General features: G+C 44.6%; 1 protein-coding gene across 2 annotated transcripts in view; it reads right to left on the reverse strand.

Moving 5' to 3' along the window:
* The window catches only part of KIZ (kizuna centrosomal protein), a 2,038,369-nt gene extending 2,021,317 nt beyond the window's left edge, over positions 1-17,052 (reverse strand). Inside the window, exon 1 of one of the 2 annotated variants that reach the window (XM_069608068.1) lies at positions 16,808-17,052. In XM_069608068.1, the coding sequence (XP_069464169.1) occupies positions 16,808-16,914 (107 nt within the window). In that variant the 5' untranslated portion in view covers positions 16,915-17,052. The remainder of the gene's footprint in view (positions 1-16,807) is intronic. The other variant, XM_069608067.1, reaches the window with a different exon arrangement.
* Between the last annotated feature and the right edge of the window lie 1,592 nt (positions 17,053-18,644).

An 18,644-nucleotide genomic window follows, 5' to 3' on the forward strand; every position in this document is an offset into this window, starting at 1 on the left:
ATCTTTAGAAAACCCAGTGGAGGAATAGAAATGGATACACCAGAATCGGAATACAACAAATAAATGCCTCCCTGGATAAAAGGGAAAATACAAACCTATTCCAGGCCCACCATACAACACAGCACTTGCAGCGATACATCATGAGGCATGCAGTCGGGTGAAGCAAGCGGCAGTCCTGGGTCACACATTCACTGTTCAAAATGCTCACAGACTAACCCCGGAGCTCATAATACCTCTGCTTGCGCATAGCTCTCAACATTTTCTGTCCTAAGGGCAAGTGAAAACAGAGGTCCTTTTTGGCAGGTGAGAGACCGTTGAATATTGTATGGGCAGTTTAGGGCCTTTCCGGGTGAGTGATTGGATTCAATGGAGAGTGACACCCGCCAAAAGTGTGTGAGTTGAGATGTCTTGTTTAGGTTTGTCTTTGTTAGGGAGATTAATCAGTTTCATGTGTAATCTCCTCTCCTAGTGAGACCCCCCAGCACTTTTTGCTGGACTTCTGGACCTTTTCCTTGTTCTTCCGAACGAGGGGAGCCTTTTTCGACTCATTCATTCTTACTGCTTTATCCATAGAAACGTTTGTTCTTTGGGTTTTACTTGATGTTATGGAGTCCGATTTCCTCCATATCTCTTAAAGCAAATGTGTTTAAACTTTTGCAGCACACAGCACCATCTGCACAGTGTTGCTGGAGACACTTTGGGTTCTCCTTTTTATGTGCTTTCATTTCCCTAAGGACTACTGTTATTAAGGAAAGAGGGATACTTTGTATCCTTCCTAATACTTTAACTTGTGAAAGATTAGCACACACCACCTTATGTAGAGTGCTAAGGGGATATCTAGTATACCCCTCTTCTCTCTGCTCATGTGACATTTTTGCGTTTAAAGAAGAATTTCTATTAATAATAACCATACAAGGCATAACAGGATTGTAATAGAGGTCATCAACTAATTAGAGCAAATGAAAAATCCCAAACTATCAGTTGGAATACATAAAAGTCTTGCATGGATATGAGATGAATAGGTATGAAAATCCAAATTTTGGATATGTCAAAGGGTGCGGGGGGGTCATACACACATCAAGACAGAACAGAACAGGTACAAGAGTGTGGGAATAAAAAGGGGAGAGTAGCATAAGGATGATGAGCATACATTGGCCTTACTGGGTGTCAGTTAAGCAGAAGTAACACAGGTTAAAATTCTATAAGAGGTTTCAATTGCAGTTCATGCTTTAGTAGTGAAGGAGTATATGCATTGGATTTTTCTAATCTATGAATGTTACATATTGAATTCCACCATATCTTGTGATTAGTCGGTCTACATTTTTCCAGTTGGACGTTATAGTTTTTATGGCCACCAAAATGAAAAGATTAAACAGATAAAAATCACTTTTAGGCATTACATGTGTTGGTATAACATTTCCTGTAAAGAGTAACTGAGGACAAATGTCAAGCTGTAAATTAAAGATTTGTTTAAGTGTATTCCACACACTAAGCCAGAAAGTTTAACATGTTTACAGTCAAGAATCATCTGCTTAAAGGACCCTGAAGGTTTGAGGCAACTCCAACAGTTGTCATTTTGAGAAGTAAAGAGGGAGTGATAAAAACTCTATGGTGAAAGAAATATAGGGTTTGCAGTATGCTTGCTGATGTGGTGACTCTCGATATGTGGTTGCATGCTTGAGACCATTGTAGTTTGTCGTCTTGTAGAGCACAATCTTGCTGCCAGGCCCGATAACAGTTTTGCAAAGTGTCCATGGAAGGGGTTCCTATAAGGGTTTTATAAAACAGTAAGGAGGTCATGATGGAGCTATGGACTGATTATAGCATATCTATGTTGACAGCAGTATTACTACATATGAGGGAATCATCATTTTCCATAATTGCATCAATGGTGAATATGTTTTGTTACAAATATGAGACTGGGATGCAGAATTTAGTAGCAAGTTCATTGAAAGTGATTGGAAGACCATGCATAAAAATCTGATTAAGATATTTGATACCAAGAGAGAGCCACGGCCTCCAGAAGATGGATCGCTTCTTGATTTTAATCAGCAAATTAAACCAGAGATATGATGAAATATATTTGGATGGATTTGGAGCATGTGGAAACATATGTTCTGAGGTAGCGGGCAGATAAAATAATAGTGCATTTTATACATCTATTTTTCGTTTTGATGAGATAGCAATCCGCCAGGGTAAGAGGGGATACCATGGCTCTCTCTAGGCTTAGCCATTGAGGAACATCAATAGATTGTCCATGAGTAAACCATAACTTTACTTGCTTCAAGACGAAAGCCATGAGATATTTTGTAAAGTCAGGGAAACCCACTCCCCCAAAGGCATGTGGATTTTAAGTTTAGATAGGGATATTCTATGTTTCCTGGTTCCCTAAAGAAATGTTGTCAGACACAAATCTATAGATTTGAAGAATGAGGAGAAGAGAGGTATTGGTAACATGTACAGGAAATACATAATAGGAGGTATCATAATTTTGATAGATTCTAATGTACCCCACAAGGACAGGTACATGGGAGACCAGGAGTTAGTCAGTTCCTTGATAATAGAGATGTGGTGTTATGTTTGATATCCTTGAAAGAGTTTGGAGATATGGATGCCAAGGTATTTTAGACCATTAGGACACCATTTCATACCTGATGTTTGGATATGAGGTTTAGTACAATGTACATTAAGGGGTAAGATTTCCGACTTGTCCGTATTCAATTTGTATCCTTATGCTAAGGAGAACTGCAAGATAATGTGCAAAAGATGTGGTAAAGAGGTGTCTGGATTTCTTAGCAGCAGTAATAGGTCATTAGCATAAGCCACTGTTTTAATTTGCACATTACCACACTGTATTCCCATTATGTTGTTATTTTGTTTAATTCCTTCTAAGAAGGGCTGCAAGGCTAAGATGAAGAGGAGTGGGGAAAGTGGACAACCTTGGTGTGTGCCTCTAAATAATGGGAATTATGAGGACATTTGACCATTCATAAAAATAATAGTTTTGGGATTGGAGTAAAGTATTCTTATTAAGGAGATAAAAGATTAATCAAAACCATGCCATTTGAGGGCTTCAAACAAATAATTCCACTCTACCCGATCAAACGCTTTTTCTGTATTGAGGAAGACCGGAGAATAAGAATCTTTGGATTGATGGATATTGTCTAAAGTATTTAGGAAGAGTCTAATGTTTGAGAGAACAGTCTGCCCTTAATATATCCCACTTAATCATGTTTGACTAATTTAGGTAACCGGGAAAGGAGTCTATTCGCTATGATGTTAGCAAACATCTTACAATCTGTGTTAATGAGGGATAAGGGTCTATAGCTCTGCGGTAGATCAGGATCTTTGTTAGGCTTTGGAAAAACTATCAGCATAGCTTCCAAAAAAAAGAACCTTGTGCCTAGTTATCCAGAATAAAGTGAGAGAAGAGCTCATTAAGTTTGGGTACAGAGAGTTGCTTAAAGTGGGCAAAACAAAAATTGATGGGAAAACCTTTGGGTCCCGGGGCTTTACCCTTTTTGAGGTCTTGTATAGCTTTACCAATTTCATTGGAAGATATATGCGCACTAAGCATCTGCAGATCAATCTTTGGATATGAGGTGCGAGGTATGTGTTGAAGAAATTCCTTAATGTGTGTATTATTAGGGGGCTTCCAATGTGTATAGTTTATGATAACATTTAGAGAAGACTTTAATTATTTCTTCATCATAAAAAGTCATGTTACCAGCCAGGTCTTTAATTACAGCAATTCTGGCTTTTTTTTTTAAGTTTAAGGTATGAGGCAAGGGACTTACTAGATTTATTAGAGAATTGATATATTTTTGCTTTATATTTTAAGCGATTCACACAAGAATATTGTGTAACAATGTTATTATATCGTACACTAAGTTTGATAATATTATTTAGAATACCATCTGAGCTGGTGCATGCAAATAAAGATTCCTGGATTTTGCGTTGCTCAAGGATATGGTCTGATTCTGGTTTGAGTTTCCTTTTCTTGTTTGCAGCAAATGATGTAATAGAGCCACGAAGGACAGCTTCGTAGCAATCCCAATTGTTAACTACAGAAGTGTCCTGGCTTCTGTTCTCTACAAAGAAATAGTTGTGCTGTTTGTTGGGTTACGTAGGGTGTGAATAAGTCGTACATCAAGAGGGCCGAGGTGAACCTCCATCTATAGGATTTACATGGAGCTTGCGATGGCGTGAGTTGAATATGAACAGGTGCATGCTCAGAAAGCGTAATGCACTCAATATTGGCATATAATAGAGAGCTTAGTAACAGAAGGGACAGGCCTAGAGAGGGAAAGGACTATGGGCTTTCTAAATATCAACACAGGGGGGGGGCATCCTTCCTTAATATTTCATCGTTTGTCTTTCATTTAAGCAAATGGTTCCATGTTATTGTCATATAGTGTGCACATTAGCCTAACTTAAGTGTACCTTTCACATCTTTTGCAACATATCAAAGCAAAAAACACAATTAAATCATTCAAATTCAACCAGCATTTATTGATTTGCTGTTATTTTTTACTTATTTTTTCTCACGATAGTTACTGCATTTCATCATCATGATTTTTTCAAACAAGGAACTTTTCTGTGTTAAGTATAATAGAGAGCTAGCCACAGATTTAGATATAAAAATATAATCCAGTCTAGACAATGTTTTATGAGGGTTGGAAAAAAAAAACATACTCCAAATCAGAGGGGCGAGTTATGCGCCAGGCATCAATAAGGCCCAATTTTGATATACAGTTGGTGAATTGTGAATGGGATTTGGTATTTTTAAAGCGCACACTAGATTTCCCATCAAGGAATAGATTAACAATCTCATTAAAATCACCACAGAAAATTAAATTGTTCAGATTAGAACAAAGAATAGGATTTCTAAATTGTGCCCAGAAATTGGGATCCGGCGATATAAGACCATATATAATCAGAATTGTATAGTCAATAGATTCAATAGGTAATTTAACAAGCATCCATCTACCTATGTCATCTGATTCATTAGCTATTACTTTACACTTAAACCTCTTATTTATAAGAATAATAACTCAATTTCTCTTCCCATTTGCTGCACTTGAGAAGACTTGGCCACCCAGTCGCATTTAAGTTTAGCAGCTTCTGCTTGTGAGAGGTGGGTTTCTTGGACACAAGCTATTGACAGTTTAGCTCTGTTAAGATGTGAAAGTATTTTCTGCCTCTTAATGGGGTTGTGCAACCCTTTCATGTTCCATGAAGTTAAATCAAAAGTCATACCTTTAAACAAAATAATATCTATAGCAGTATTATGACCTTAAACATATTGTTATTGTAATAATAACAGCCATTACAGTAATATCTATGGTAACTACTAGGAAACATTCTATAAATGAGACTTGGTGAACCTGTGCACAGGATAAATACACAAAGCGAACAACGCTTAAGAAATATGGGGATACAACACAAGATCAACATGGATATATATGATATGCAATTGTGTAAAGAAAAGGACTCTAAAGAAGATTGTGGCTAACGGGAAACAGCCACGCCAATCCATGTTGAAAAAGAGAAGAGAAAACAGGGGTGGGAGTTGGAGGACCGCAGAAAAGATCACCTCCCTCACAACTAACTCCGGCAGAGTAACAGGAGTAATATATTGTAGCCATTTATAACATTAAGTGTTGCAATTCAGGTAGGTGGTCTTGATGTGTCCATCTCATTCTTTTTATAATTTGGAATGAAGTGTCACAAGTCTATTGGGTTTTGAAAGGTGGAAGTATGACCATTTAGGGTGACTAAGTTGGGTGGTCCAATCCGATGAGCTCTTTGAATGTTGAGCTGAACAGACGATGGTAGATCCAGGAGCTTAGTAAGCATTGAATTAAGGAACAAAATTGTGTATCTCCTTCAGAGCCTTCCAAAAGGCCAACAATACGAAGATTGCTCTTTCTGTTGCGATTTTCAAGGTTTTCGGTTTGTTTTTGCAGATGTTTGACAGAACTTTCAAGCACATGTACTCTAAAACGTCTCTCATCCTCTGTGATACTCGATTCGAAAGCAGACCATTTGTCATTGAGCTGCTGTAGTTTAGTGTTTGTGGCTTCCATTAATAGTTTCAGAGTTCTAATTTCATAAGAATAGCTTGCATGACTGGGTCTGGGGATTCTTTCGCTTTTCTGCCTCTTGAGGGTGCTACAAGGAGATGCGGGTATATCTTTAATTTGGTATGTAGAGAAACAGAGAGAGGGGGAGGCGTGCACTCTAGTTCCCAGTGTTGAATACCTGCTGCATTTCAAGTTGCTGTTCTCCTCCAAGCGCTTTCATGTCTCTAACAATCTTCAGTGAGGCTGTCTTTTCCGGTGTTACAGATTAGTCTCAATTGGTCACAAGGAATTCTGGTAGCTGTAGTCTGTTTTAGGTAACCAGGAACCGGGGTCACGATGCCCTACCCAGGAGAGCCACATCATTGGTTTTCCTCCCCTTCCCCCACCAGGAAAAGATTGTGCTTTTGGAGGGGAGTTGGTTACTGGTTCCAAATACAGACTACAACTACCAGAATTCCTTCAGACCAATTGAGACTAATCTGTAACACCTGAAAAGGCAGCCTCCCTGAAAATTGTTAGAGACATGAAAGCGATTGGAGAACAGCAACTTGAAATGCAACAGATATTCAATACTGGGAACTAGAGTGCACGCCTCACCCTCCCTCTGTTTCTCTACATATCTTTAATTTGGCCCTTCTTAAAAGCTGCAATACCCTGAGCTCGTAGAACAAAAAAGGGCCTCAAAAAGTGTCAGTTATAAAGGTTGTGCCGTACTGAATTGGGTTATCCCCTCATAATCCTAGTGCAATTGAAGGAGAGCTGCCTTATGTCCAGTTCTTAGTGTCAAATTAAGGACATTAATTGCAAAAAGTAGTCTGTGTGTTAAATTATAATGTCCCTCAATAGTTACAAAGGTGGAGGACTTTAAGTGAATAAAAAAAAGTAGAAATAATGATTAATTCAACTTCAACTAAATGTTCAAAAGAAGTTTCCCGAGAAATTATATATAATTGCAACTCCATGCGCATGTGTTTTAAAGGCTCAGTTTATGTCGAAGAGTAAAGGAAAACACGTGTTGTAGAAGAAACAGGTGACCGGTAGGTCAGCGTTGCATCCGTCCCGAACAGCTGACAGGAGACGCTGGATACTTTTCTACAAGACGCGGCCATCACAGGCCTCGCCCACGGAAGTCCTATCACGAAAACGAAGCGAGTCGACTCTGCGACTCGGAAGATCGCCATGGACCACCAGGGAAGTAATGAATGTTTATATAAACATTATTTTCAGTAAATTATGCATTTATTATTAATGTAATAGGGTCAAAAAGCCGCCAGAGTGCAGGGATTAGGCGTCCGTCTGCATCAGTGCTTGGCCACGCCCCCCTCCTGTGATTTGGTCACAGTGACAACCGTAAAGTTATGGTTGGTGGCAGTGGATGTGTTCTACCAACTTTGGTGCTATTTTCTACTGCAGACTGTATTCACAGCCTCGGTTATGCACCAAAGGGTCACCTATGTTCTAGCTCCTTTGATTTTTTCACCATTTCTTGTGTGGCTGTGCTTTGTTGGCTCTTCTACCATTCTGGGAACCCCCGCCTAGGCTCAAGTGTGTCTGTGAAGGCAGGAATCAGGGAAGGAGCCTGAAACTCCCCTGTCCTTCGTCTACCAGAGTGCCTGAATGGAACTAGTTCCCACTGGGAGCTTGCTGTCCTGATTGGACAGCCACCGGCCCCTTTCTGTAAACTGCATGGAGAGTTTGCAGAGGAGTGAATGGGAAATCCAAATAAAAGGTTAGGTCCTTGAAGCAGAAGGCAAGTTGACCACTGGAACAGAAGATCCGAAAGCAGAAGAACGTCCAGAGACGCCTGCAGACCCTTCCAGTAACCGTAAAGTGACCACTGCTGTCCTGGCAACCGTTTTCTTATTGACAGAGGAGCTCCAAAGAGGACTGCTCCTTCCCTTTAACTGGTGAGACCAACCAGCCCTGAGACTAACTGCAGATCGAGCCATCCCCAGAGGTGCTGTGACCTTCCAGGGCTGAAAAACATCAGAGTACCAGGGGACCTCTGACCCCTTTGCAGTGCTAATCCTCACAGAACTTTGGTGAGCTCCAGAGGTACGATCACACTGATCCAAGTGCCCTCACCAGAGAATAGAGGAAGGTCGACCGTGCAGTAACCGTTCACTGTTGGAGCTGATAAAAAGGCGCCAAAACCGAAGACTGACGTGAGAGACAGAAGAAATCCTTGCTGAGGGTCCTTTCTTGCGACTGCTGCTGTGACATCCCCTGCAGAGTCCTTGCTTTCTTCATCAGACCGAGGAATCAGGAGACCCGGTCCTTCGCTGCTGCACAGGAAATTATCCAGCTGCATTTTCTTCAACCACCCTAAGGTACTGTGGGGCTCAATGTAGAACATACCTCAAGCCGAATAGTCGCTCCAGTGTGACTGGGTGTGATACCAGGTGTTTGGGTGTCCACCCATACCTCTTGCCCAGGCTTAAAAGCTTGTGCGCTTTTAGGGAAGCCTTTGCAAGGTCCTTAAAAATGGTATTATCCTACTAAAGCATTTTATTTAACTAACTAAAGTATCCAGAGGAACTTTTCCTTTTCTGCTGCTGCATAAGAGTTTTGCTCCCATCCTACACTGACTTTGAGGAACTCTTTACTAGTTAGGAATTGGACTGCTAAAGCATTAGGAGCCTTGAAACGTGTTGCTAAGAAGTGACTCACTGCTATTAGTGTTGAATAACATTCCAGTTCCTTCCTACAGACTTTGAGTGACTTTGTAAATTAATGAAATTCATTTCACTGTAACAAATGCGGGTGCGCGCTACTACTATTTTAAACAGTAAAACCGTCATTAGTGTCATTTTCTCTAACAATTGTAAGCATGAGTTACTATTGAAGCAGTCACCTATGAAAAGTATTGTTATTTCCTATGTGTCTTGTTAGTCTAAACAAGTATTTACCTACCTTACCTTGTGTTTATAAAATAAATCTATATTTTATTATAACTTCCAGTGTGTACGAGTTTCTTTGGGCTAATGCATTGATTAGGTTCATTGTACTTACCTACAGCTCACATCCTCTTCGTAAAATTAGCCTGGCTGCTCTGCAATTCTAACAATCCTTTAGGTAGTACAGATTTACACTATGAGTTGGGGACCTGTATACCAAGGGATCATTTTATAGAGTCTTACCTGCAGGTGGACTTATGGAAAACTCCCCTAACAGTCTTATTTGGGTTTGTGTTTAAGCACATAAAAGAAATAGGGCTGCAATGGGGGCCTCACTCTCGGTGGGGTCTGCCACATTTCTTTTTGACATTTATTTTGTTTCAGCAAAGCATTTATAGTGGGGGCGCTGTTGCGCACGACGAAAATGGCTGCTTAAACCAGGGGCTCCCGCGCTGCCTCTACATCCTGAGCTTATAAATCCGTATTCTGGCTGACTGGGTTGCTGCAATTTGGTTGATCTGTTGCGACCAGGGTCCTGCACGGCTGGTGGAAGTTTGAGCCCGGAATAGTGCTGCGTCTCCGAGATTTGCCCCCGCGAAGCTCCTCCGACACGAGCGGCGCTCCCTGGCCGGCTCCCGGCTCCGGAGGAATCTACCCGAGTGCCGTGGCTGCTGTTTGTTGGGGGCCTGTGCTGGGCTGAGCTTCCCCTCCTTGGCGCCAGATCCTGACATTAGACGGAGAGGACTTGAAGGCCCGGTGCCACGCCGGATGGTCGAACTGTGTCCCGGCCCATTACTAACCCGTCGCTGCTGTTTGGATCTCCTCCCCTCACCCTGATACTTGCGGCTGCTGCCGGTTCACGATCCAGTTGCCGCATAGCCCCCCCAAGCCGGGCGGGCTGCCGGTGGTGCCGCAGGCGCCGCTCCCTCTTGAGACCTGGTCCCGCTGGCGGGCGTGTGGCCCCCTGCTTTTCCGCCTGCCCCCCTCTGGGCCCCCCCGGCTGGGTTGACCGCTGGGCCCGCAATCCTGCTTCTGAAGGCGGCGTGACTCGGGTACGTCCGTGCTGTTGAATGTTTGTTGCCCTGCGTGTGGCCGCTTCCAGCCGGGACGGACACCGGGGACATCTGGAATATTCCGCTCTCTGGGTCGGGGTTTATCTCCACAACTCCTGATTCAGAGCTGCAGGCCTCCCGCTCTTTACCTACCTCTCTAGACCCACAGTTTATTTGTTGATTGGGCTGCAATCCACCCTTCGTTTTGCTGTGACTGATCCCCGTTACCACTACTGGGACTTCGCTGCATCGGATGCGTGGCCGTTCTGCTACCTGCTGGTGTGTACCTCTGGGGGCCGTTATACTGGGTATCCCGCAGGTGTGCTTGAAATTAGTGACACGGGAGGATACAATCCATCCTTATTTCGCATTTAGTTAAGGCCCCCTCGTTTCCGCTGCCTGTGGTAGTGGCCTCGACCCTGCGGAAGAACCAGTTTCGGATCCAATATACGAATAGAGTTGCTACGAACATGGGGGAACCCGGCAGATCCAACAGAGACCCTAAGACCCCTGGTGGCAGGAAGAAGGGCCCTATGGACACATTTACCAATGCGGTCAGTCACTCTGAGCAAATTGACACCCAGCAGAATGAGGATGAGCAGGGCGAGCGTGGGGTGCTGGACAGAGAGGATAAATTGGCCATGCAAGTTCAAAACGGATTTCTGGCTGTAAATACCAAACTGGATGGGATAGTTGCTACAATAGGTTCTCTGAAGGCCAGAATCGATAAGGAGAGTGCGCGTGTCACTGATGCAGAAGGCAGGATAAGTGCTACTGAGGATACTGTTGATCAACACAGTCGTGATATAGCTCATATTAAAGACACTATGAACAAGCTGCAGAGTAAGTGTGAAGATCTTGAATCTAGGTCCAGAAGGAACAATGTCCGAGTGGTAGGTTTGGCCGAATCCTTCGGCAAGGGCCAAATGGAGAAACATAGGGAGGAACTTTTTAAGTCCTTATTTGGGCCTGATACACTGTCCGAACACTTCCTTGTCGAGAGAGCACACCGCACCCTAGCACCGGCTCCCAAACCGGGGGCACCACCGCGAACCATAATTGCTCGTCTACTAAATTACAGAGACAGAGATACAATCCTTCGTCTGGCCAGGGAGACGGGCACGCTGCACTACGAGGGCAATCGTATACATATCTACCCTGATTTCTCCGCCTCTGTTCAGGCTAGCAGACGCTCGTATGAACCGGTCAAGAAGCTCCTCAGAGAACGACAGATCACATATGCCTTAATGTTTCCGGCCAAAATGAGAATTCAACACGCTGGTAGGTCGCACTTCTTTGAGAACCCATCCGAAGCCCTTTCATATATTGAATCCTCTATACCCCTTCCTCCAAGAGGGGTACGACCGGCCCCGAACAATGGACCTCGACCAGCAGACTAGGAAGTGCATACCTTCATGCTTGACATTGAGTGATTGTTGGCCCCATGGCATGGGCCCTTTTGTTCTGAGATTACAGTCAGCCATCTTCTGTGAGTGGTGGCGTTGGAGGCCTGGGATGGCGGTCATGTGAGGCAACATGGCTACCCCGGGAGTATTCCATAAGTTTGGGGTCCCACACTGTCGAGTTGGGGGAGACGGTGAGGGTGGCGGGTGGGCTGGGGGGGGAAAGGTTGGGACTGTTTGTTTCGAACCCCATGTTTCAGAGTGAGTACGCTCCCCCTCTACATGGGTCTTTGCTCCGAGAAGGTTTTTTTGGGAAGTTCTTGTTGGTTACTGTTGATACTAGTGGTCTGGAGCTCACTGACACGGTCTGAGATGCACGATGCTATATCTGGGAGTCGTCCAATACTACCCACACAATCCTTTTGTAAAGCCCTCCTCACACTCTGGTCATTACCCGTATATTATATTTCCTGTAAAGCTCTGTTCATGCTCTGAGGGTTAAACTTATCTCATGGAATGTGAGGGGACTGAACAATCGCTCGAAAGCCAAAAAAGTGGGAAATTACATTGTCAGACATGGTGCCCAAATCATTATGCTACAGGAAACCCATACTATGGGAAATGATAATGAGGTCATCATGCCCGGTTGGGGCAAGTCCAGGTTCTATACCAACTACTCATCCCAGTCCAGGGGGGTTGCCATTCTTATACACCCGAATCTTATGTTCCGGCTCGATGGCCATAAACTGGACCCTCTGGGTAGATACGCTCTTGTCTGGGGCTCGATATTGGGCCAGCGGATATTGTTGGTCAACACATATGGGCCTAATATTGATGATCCCACCTTTTATGCTGATGTATACCAATTGATCGCTGCTGTCAATATCCCTACCATTATTTGGGGAGGAGACTTCAATGTTACTATAGACCCGGTGCTTGATAGATCCAGCACAATTGTAAGAGCACCTAGCAGAGCTTCTCTTACTATACAAAATGTTCTGTCTCAGCTTCTTCTTGAGGATGTCTGGCGTGTTCTCCACCCGACTACGAGGAGTTACACGTACTACTCATCGGTACATGATTCCGAATCCAGAATCGATTATTGGTTTGTCTCCCCCTCTCTAATGTCTGGTACAAAGGCATGTGAAATACTAGCCCGCACACTATCTGACCATGCCCCCATAACACTTGAGATCACTTTTCACAATTTCCCTAGACCCCCTAGGAGATGGAGGATGCCTGAGGGTTTGATGCGGGACCCCGGGACGGTTGAGGGGCTTCACACTGAGATCGCTGAATTCCTTGAAATCAACATGGACTCAGTCGATAAATACTCCACGGTGTGGGAATCCTTTAAGGTCTGGGTCAGGGGTGCGCTACTGTCTAAATCTGTTGGTCTTCTTAAGGGAGTCAGGGCTGAACTGACCCTGACTGAAGGCAAGCTGAAATTACTGGAAGACACTTATTCTCGCACCCATGACAAGAACATACTGGCGGACATACAGACACAGCTTCAGGAATTCAGTAAACTGGCCTCTAGAGAAGTGCAGTACATGGCATCCCCGATCCGAGCCCGCAGATATGGCGAAAGCAATAAAGCGGGCAGGTCACTTTCCAACTTACTCAAACAAGACAGGCACCCAAATCGTATTACCAGCTTACAGACACCTGGGGGTACAGTTGTAGTGAATGAAGACGAAATAAATGCTGAGTTTGCGGGGTTCTATGCACGATTATATAGTAATAGAGATACTAAATCGGCCACCGAGATAGGGACATACCTTGCGGCATTGACGATGCCAAAACTCCATGAGGAGAGCCGACTTGCACTGGACCAGCCTCTTACTACAGAGGAGATTGCTGAAGCGATTAAAGATTTATCGTCCAACAAAGCTCCGGGTTTGGACGGCCTTGGGGCTGAATTCTACAAAGAATTTAGTGCAGAGCTTGCTCCAGTGTTGCTGCGGGTATGGGAAGAATCCCTTCAATGTAACATACTACCTCCATCCATGAGAGAGGCGTTAATAACGGTTCTCCCTAAACCGCGCCGCCCTCCCCAGGATATGTCGTCCTACAGGCCACTGTCTCTCATTAATACAGAGGCAAAAATATTCGCCAAAGTGCTGGCCAACAGGCTTTTGCCGGCGGTCCCCACATTGGTCCACCCTGACCAGAATGGGTTTATCCCCGCTAGATCTACGGCACTTAACCTACGTAGGCTCTTTGGAATACTGGCCCAAATTGACCCAGGCAGGAACGCTGTGGCCGTATCATTAGACGCTGAGAAGGCCTTCGACTCCGTTTCCTGGGCCTAATTGCTGGCAGTATTGGAGGCATTTGGGATGGGCCCGAACTTTATTAGGTACGTGCAATTCCTTTACACGAAACCCGGTGCCTGGGTGCTAACAAACCAAACAATCTCGGAGATGTTTCTGTTGGGACGAGACACTAGGCAGGGCTGCCCATTTTCGCCTATACTATTTGCCCTGACAATAGAACCAATGGCAATCGCGATAAGGCTTCGACACTCCAATAAGGGCATTAACCTGAAGGGAGCCACACAGCTGATATCTCTATACGCTGATGATACACTCTTATATATTCGTGAACCGGAAAATAACCTACCTCCCATAATGGCAGAGATTCAAGAATTCACTTCATACTCTGGCTACACCATAAACAAGGATAAGTCGGAGGTTTTTCCTCTTACACCGGCAACAGGCTGCCCTGTCTCTCTGGGCGGGCTGAGATGGTCCAGCGAGTCCATCAGATATTTGGGTATACTTGTCTCACATGGGAAAAATAGATTATACACTGACAATCACGATGCCACGTTACAGGCCTTGAAGACTAAACTGTTATTGTGGGACCGCCTTCCGTTATCATTGCATGGCAGGGTAGCACTCCTTAAAATGGTAATCCTCCCTAAATTACTGTACCTGTTTGTGAACATACCGATTTGGCCGGGAAGACTCTTTTTTACTAAACTTAGGTCTATGGCCACGACCTTCCTTTGGCATGGACAGACTCCAAGAATAGGGTGGGAAAGGATAACCAAACCATACTCTGCGGGTGGACTGGCGGCCCCTGACTTCGAACTTTATTATCATGTATCCCAGGCCCAGTTCTCTAAATATTGGTATTCCAGGGATGGGGGCCCCCCGCATGTAGATGTAGAAGAACTCACCACGGTACCCACGAACATGCAGTCTGTCATTTTTGATGATCGTTACAGGGATACATGCGATTTTAACCCTGTCAGTAGCACGGTCGCTGCCTGGCGGGCAATATTCAAGAAGCTGGGACTGTCGTGCTTATATAATACGGAGGTCTCCCTCTGGAGATACCCTGGTATCTCCCCAACATATGATGCCTCCCTGCGGTCGGCCTGGGATCCTGATGACGAGATGTGCCTGGGTGATATGTATATCGATGCAAAGTTTGTGACCCTTCAGCAGATAACTGGGGCTTTGGGCAGGGGCCCACTTAGGGTTCTGCAATACTATCGTATGAGATCGGCCTTCCAGAAATACTGGGCGTCCTTCCCTGATGAACCCCCTACACACCCGTGTGTTCAGATGATCACTTCCGGAGGCCGCTTGAGTGTGTCCAGCCTATATGCCATGGTACAAGCACACTCCCCCACGCCTGGTCTTAGCAGAGATAAATGGGAAAAAGATCTCCAGATCCCTATTGATGATAAGACTTGGGATAGGTATTGTTCACTCACCAAAAAGGTTTCCCTGAATGCTGGGCTACGAGTAATCCAATTTAAAATTCTCAATAGATTGCACTACACCCCGGCCAAGATAGCCAAGTTTGTCTCAAACGCTCCGAGTCAATGCCCAAAGTGCAAAGCAGACTACGCTGGCTCGTTCCACATGTACTGGAACTGCCCGGTGGTGGCTGGGTTCTGGAGGGAGGTGGCAAATATACTAGACGAGATCACACAAATCCCCCCGACGCTGTCTCCACAGAAATATTTATTCGGGGACATCGGAAAATGCTCTGAAAAAAACAGAAGACTGTTTAATGTCACATGTGCAGTGGCCAAAAAATGTATTCTGTTACATTGGAAAAATCCGTCGCCACCCACTGTACAGCAGTTCCTCCGAGAGCTGGTCTATGTGAATGAGGCTGAGGAGCAGTTTGTTCTCACACGCCCTTCGGCCTGCAGACCTAAGGATATTTGGGGTCCCCTTAGAATGTTTCTCTGTGATATGATTTCTGATAGTGACGGCGATACTTAGACTCGCTGTGTTGGGAAAATATATACTATATGTACTGTGTTCCTCTGCATTACTGCACCGTGATGATTGCGGTCTGTATGGTGAAGCTCGAACTGTGTTTTGTGTTTTTCTCGACCACTAATAAAAAGAGTTTAAAAAAAAAAAAAAAGCAAAGCATTTATAAGGTGAAGCGATTAAAGTTAGATTGCTGCATGCCCAAATGTGAGCAGAAAATAGGTGGTGGTTTTGGTCTGGGCATCCCCCTTTGAGGTGCGAATGTTCAGTGACTAGGAGGGGTGCATTAAGCTGCATATTGTGTGAAACATGGAGCATAATCACGTGATTATATCATGCATTTTCTTTCACTGTTGCTGCGAGTTCTAATAGATACCTCTCAACTCAACCACTTTTGGCAGGCGTTAGCCGCCTTGCAAGCAGCTGAACATAGTTCTCAACTCACCCGCTTTTGGCGTGTGTCACCCGCCTTGCAAGCAGCAGAATCACCCTAGCCCTGTATACTCCCATTCACTTCTATGGGCTCTGACCCACCAAAAAGGAAATTGGGTGTTTTCATCCACCTTGGTGACACAAAAGGTTGGGAGCTATGTCTAATAGTAGCACAATTGTAAAAACCAGAGTTGTTTACATCATGCCCAAAATTATAGTCCTCCAATCACGATGAAAAATGAAGCCATAATCATGCTTTGCCTCATGGTTTTACAAAAGGATTTACAAATTGTCAAGTTCATTTATTATATAAAACGAACTGTGTACGAAAAAACAGTGTTCGTTTAGCTCTGGGTGTTTACACTTCCTACAAGAAGTCAACTCCACAACGCCACTCCCACTCATTCGAAACCCTCCGCCTCACTACCCATTGGGGTGAGTTTAGAGAATGCATTTTCAATATATGTCAAGCACTGACAAAACAACCCCTCTAATTTGGGACGGTATAGTATAGGCATCCTGCTCCTCCTAGTGATGTTTTTAGATAACACTTGTGCACATCGCGCAAGCTGACTAAACATGCCCCGGAAGTGAATATGTAGCGATGAGTGAAGAACTCTGGCTCTGCCGAGCAGACGCCGATATGGAGCACGCCCATTTTATCGCGGAGTTCTTGGCTCCGGTCCCACCTACCTATCTCGCAGATTTTGCTGCAGGTCTCCGATTCTCTGGTAGTAATCGCTGCCGGCCGGGGGTTTCCGCTGCTTCCAGTCGCCCTTGGCTGTAACGGAACCCGCCATGGCAGTCAAACGCAGCGCATCCACGGTTCCCAGGCGACAGCTCCCACCATGCACCGCGGGTAAACGAACACCTACAGCGGGAAACTCGGGCCCTAGCACCCTTCTGCTGCTTTTAACTTTAGAGAGTATGCAAGCAGTGAACTTCCAGCCCTTTGGGACTCTCCGCCCGCCCACGTTTATCCGTGTACGCTCTGCCCGTTTTGAGAACCTTTACGCATGGTTATGTTTTAAGTACTAGAATTACCCCATTCCATGCGTGACGGAGCCACCGGTCCCTTTTTTTCCCTTGCAATTTAGGGATTTGTAGTCTTAAATTTAAATCTGAAAATGCAAAACAACTTCCAGAAACAATTTTGTAATAAAACGGGACTGGATAGCGTTCTCACACATGACATTGGTTAACTTGAGAGCTCTGTTTAAGGTGTCGAATCTCTTAAACAACTCTGATTTGAGGATATTGTGTATTTTAGGGAAAGGGCTTGGTGGTGACCTATAACTCAGCATAACATGGATTTACAGAAGTCAGGTTGCCCCCCTTAACTTGATCCGACACATTTGATCCATCGCTTTGCGACAATTGTCAGAGTGCTCTAGTTTCAGAGCGCCTAGGTGTTTACGAGAGTTGGTGCATGGTAGCTGTTGTGACCCTGCTATGACTCGTGGTGCAACTCCACGCAACTGCTTCAATGAAGGGCAGAGCGGCCTCCCACTCAAAAGTCTTTTCACCACCAGACTCCTGCGTCAGCATGTTCTTTAGCGCAGCAGAGCCCTCCGGCACCACTGGGCCCCATAACAGTACCTCACCAGGGCTATCGTGACATTAGTCTGTGCAAAGAAAAGGAGTCGGATAAAGATAGCCTTTTATGATCATATAATCCATCATGTTTGTCTACTCATGCATTGCATAATGCACTTCTGTGTTGGAAACAGCATGGTACAACTGTGCCGCAGAACTCTGTGTTGTGCATGTTGAAAATAGGAACAGAACCTGGTCATTGTTATGCTGGGCAATACAATAATATGCAATTTCGAGCACAATCTCTTTGTTAGGGTAACACATATTTTTGGTTTCCAACTTTCAGGACTGCCTCCGTGTTGAAAGCTAATCGCCAACGCATAATGCTTACAAGATAGCATGTTGTAGTGACCAGCACAAAGGAACAGAGCAGATCCTGCTGTTTACAGATGACTCTCAGGAGAGTAATATGTGAGTAAGGTTGCTGCCTCAGCCAGGGGAGCCGACTTATGAATTTCCCAGGGAGGGGGGGCCCAAATACAGGAAGTGACATCACTGGCAGTTATATGACTGCAAATTTGCATGTAGTTGCCCACCTTGTGCAATGGCGCGTGGGGGGAGGGTGGAGGCGCGCGCAGAACAGTGGAAACATTGGCTAGAATGCACTGCATATACTAAAGTCAAGTAAGAAGGAGATTTAAGCCATCGAGTTGCATTCCAGTAAGACATCACTGCCCCTACACCACCGCTCTATAATTGTCCAGGTTGTAGTAGCCCTCCCTCAAAAGGCAGAGCAACACAACTAGGATGGGAGAATGAAATGCTTGCTAACCAGAAGGTACAGCTGCAAGGTGGAGTACCACCAAAAAAAGTTCCCAATTCAAGGGAAACGAGAAGTAAAGACGTTTCCTCGATTAAAAACTACCAAGCAAGACGTGTGTGGTGTCATAGTTCAGTAAAACATCAACAATTCAAACTTACAATAGAGCTGCTG

The sequence above is a fragment of the Ambystoma mexicanum genome, chromosome 4q (genome assembly GCF_040938575.1).
Source record: "Ambystoma mexicanum isolate Mex_15411 chromosome 4q, UKY_AmexF1_1, whole genome shotgun sequence".
NCBI classification, from domain to species: Eukaryota; Metazoa; Chordata; class Amphibia; order Caudata; family Ambystomatidae; genus Ambystoma; species Ambystoma mexicanum.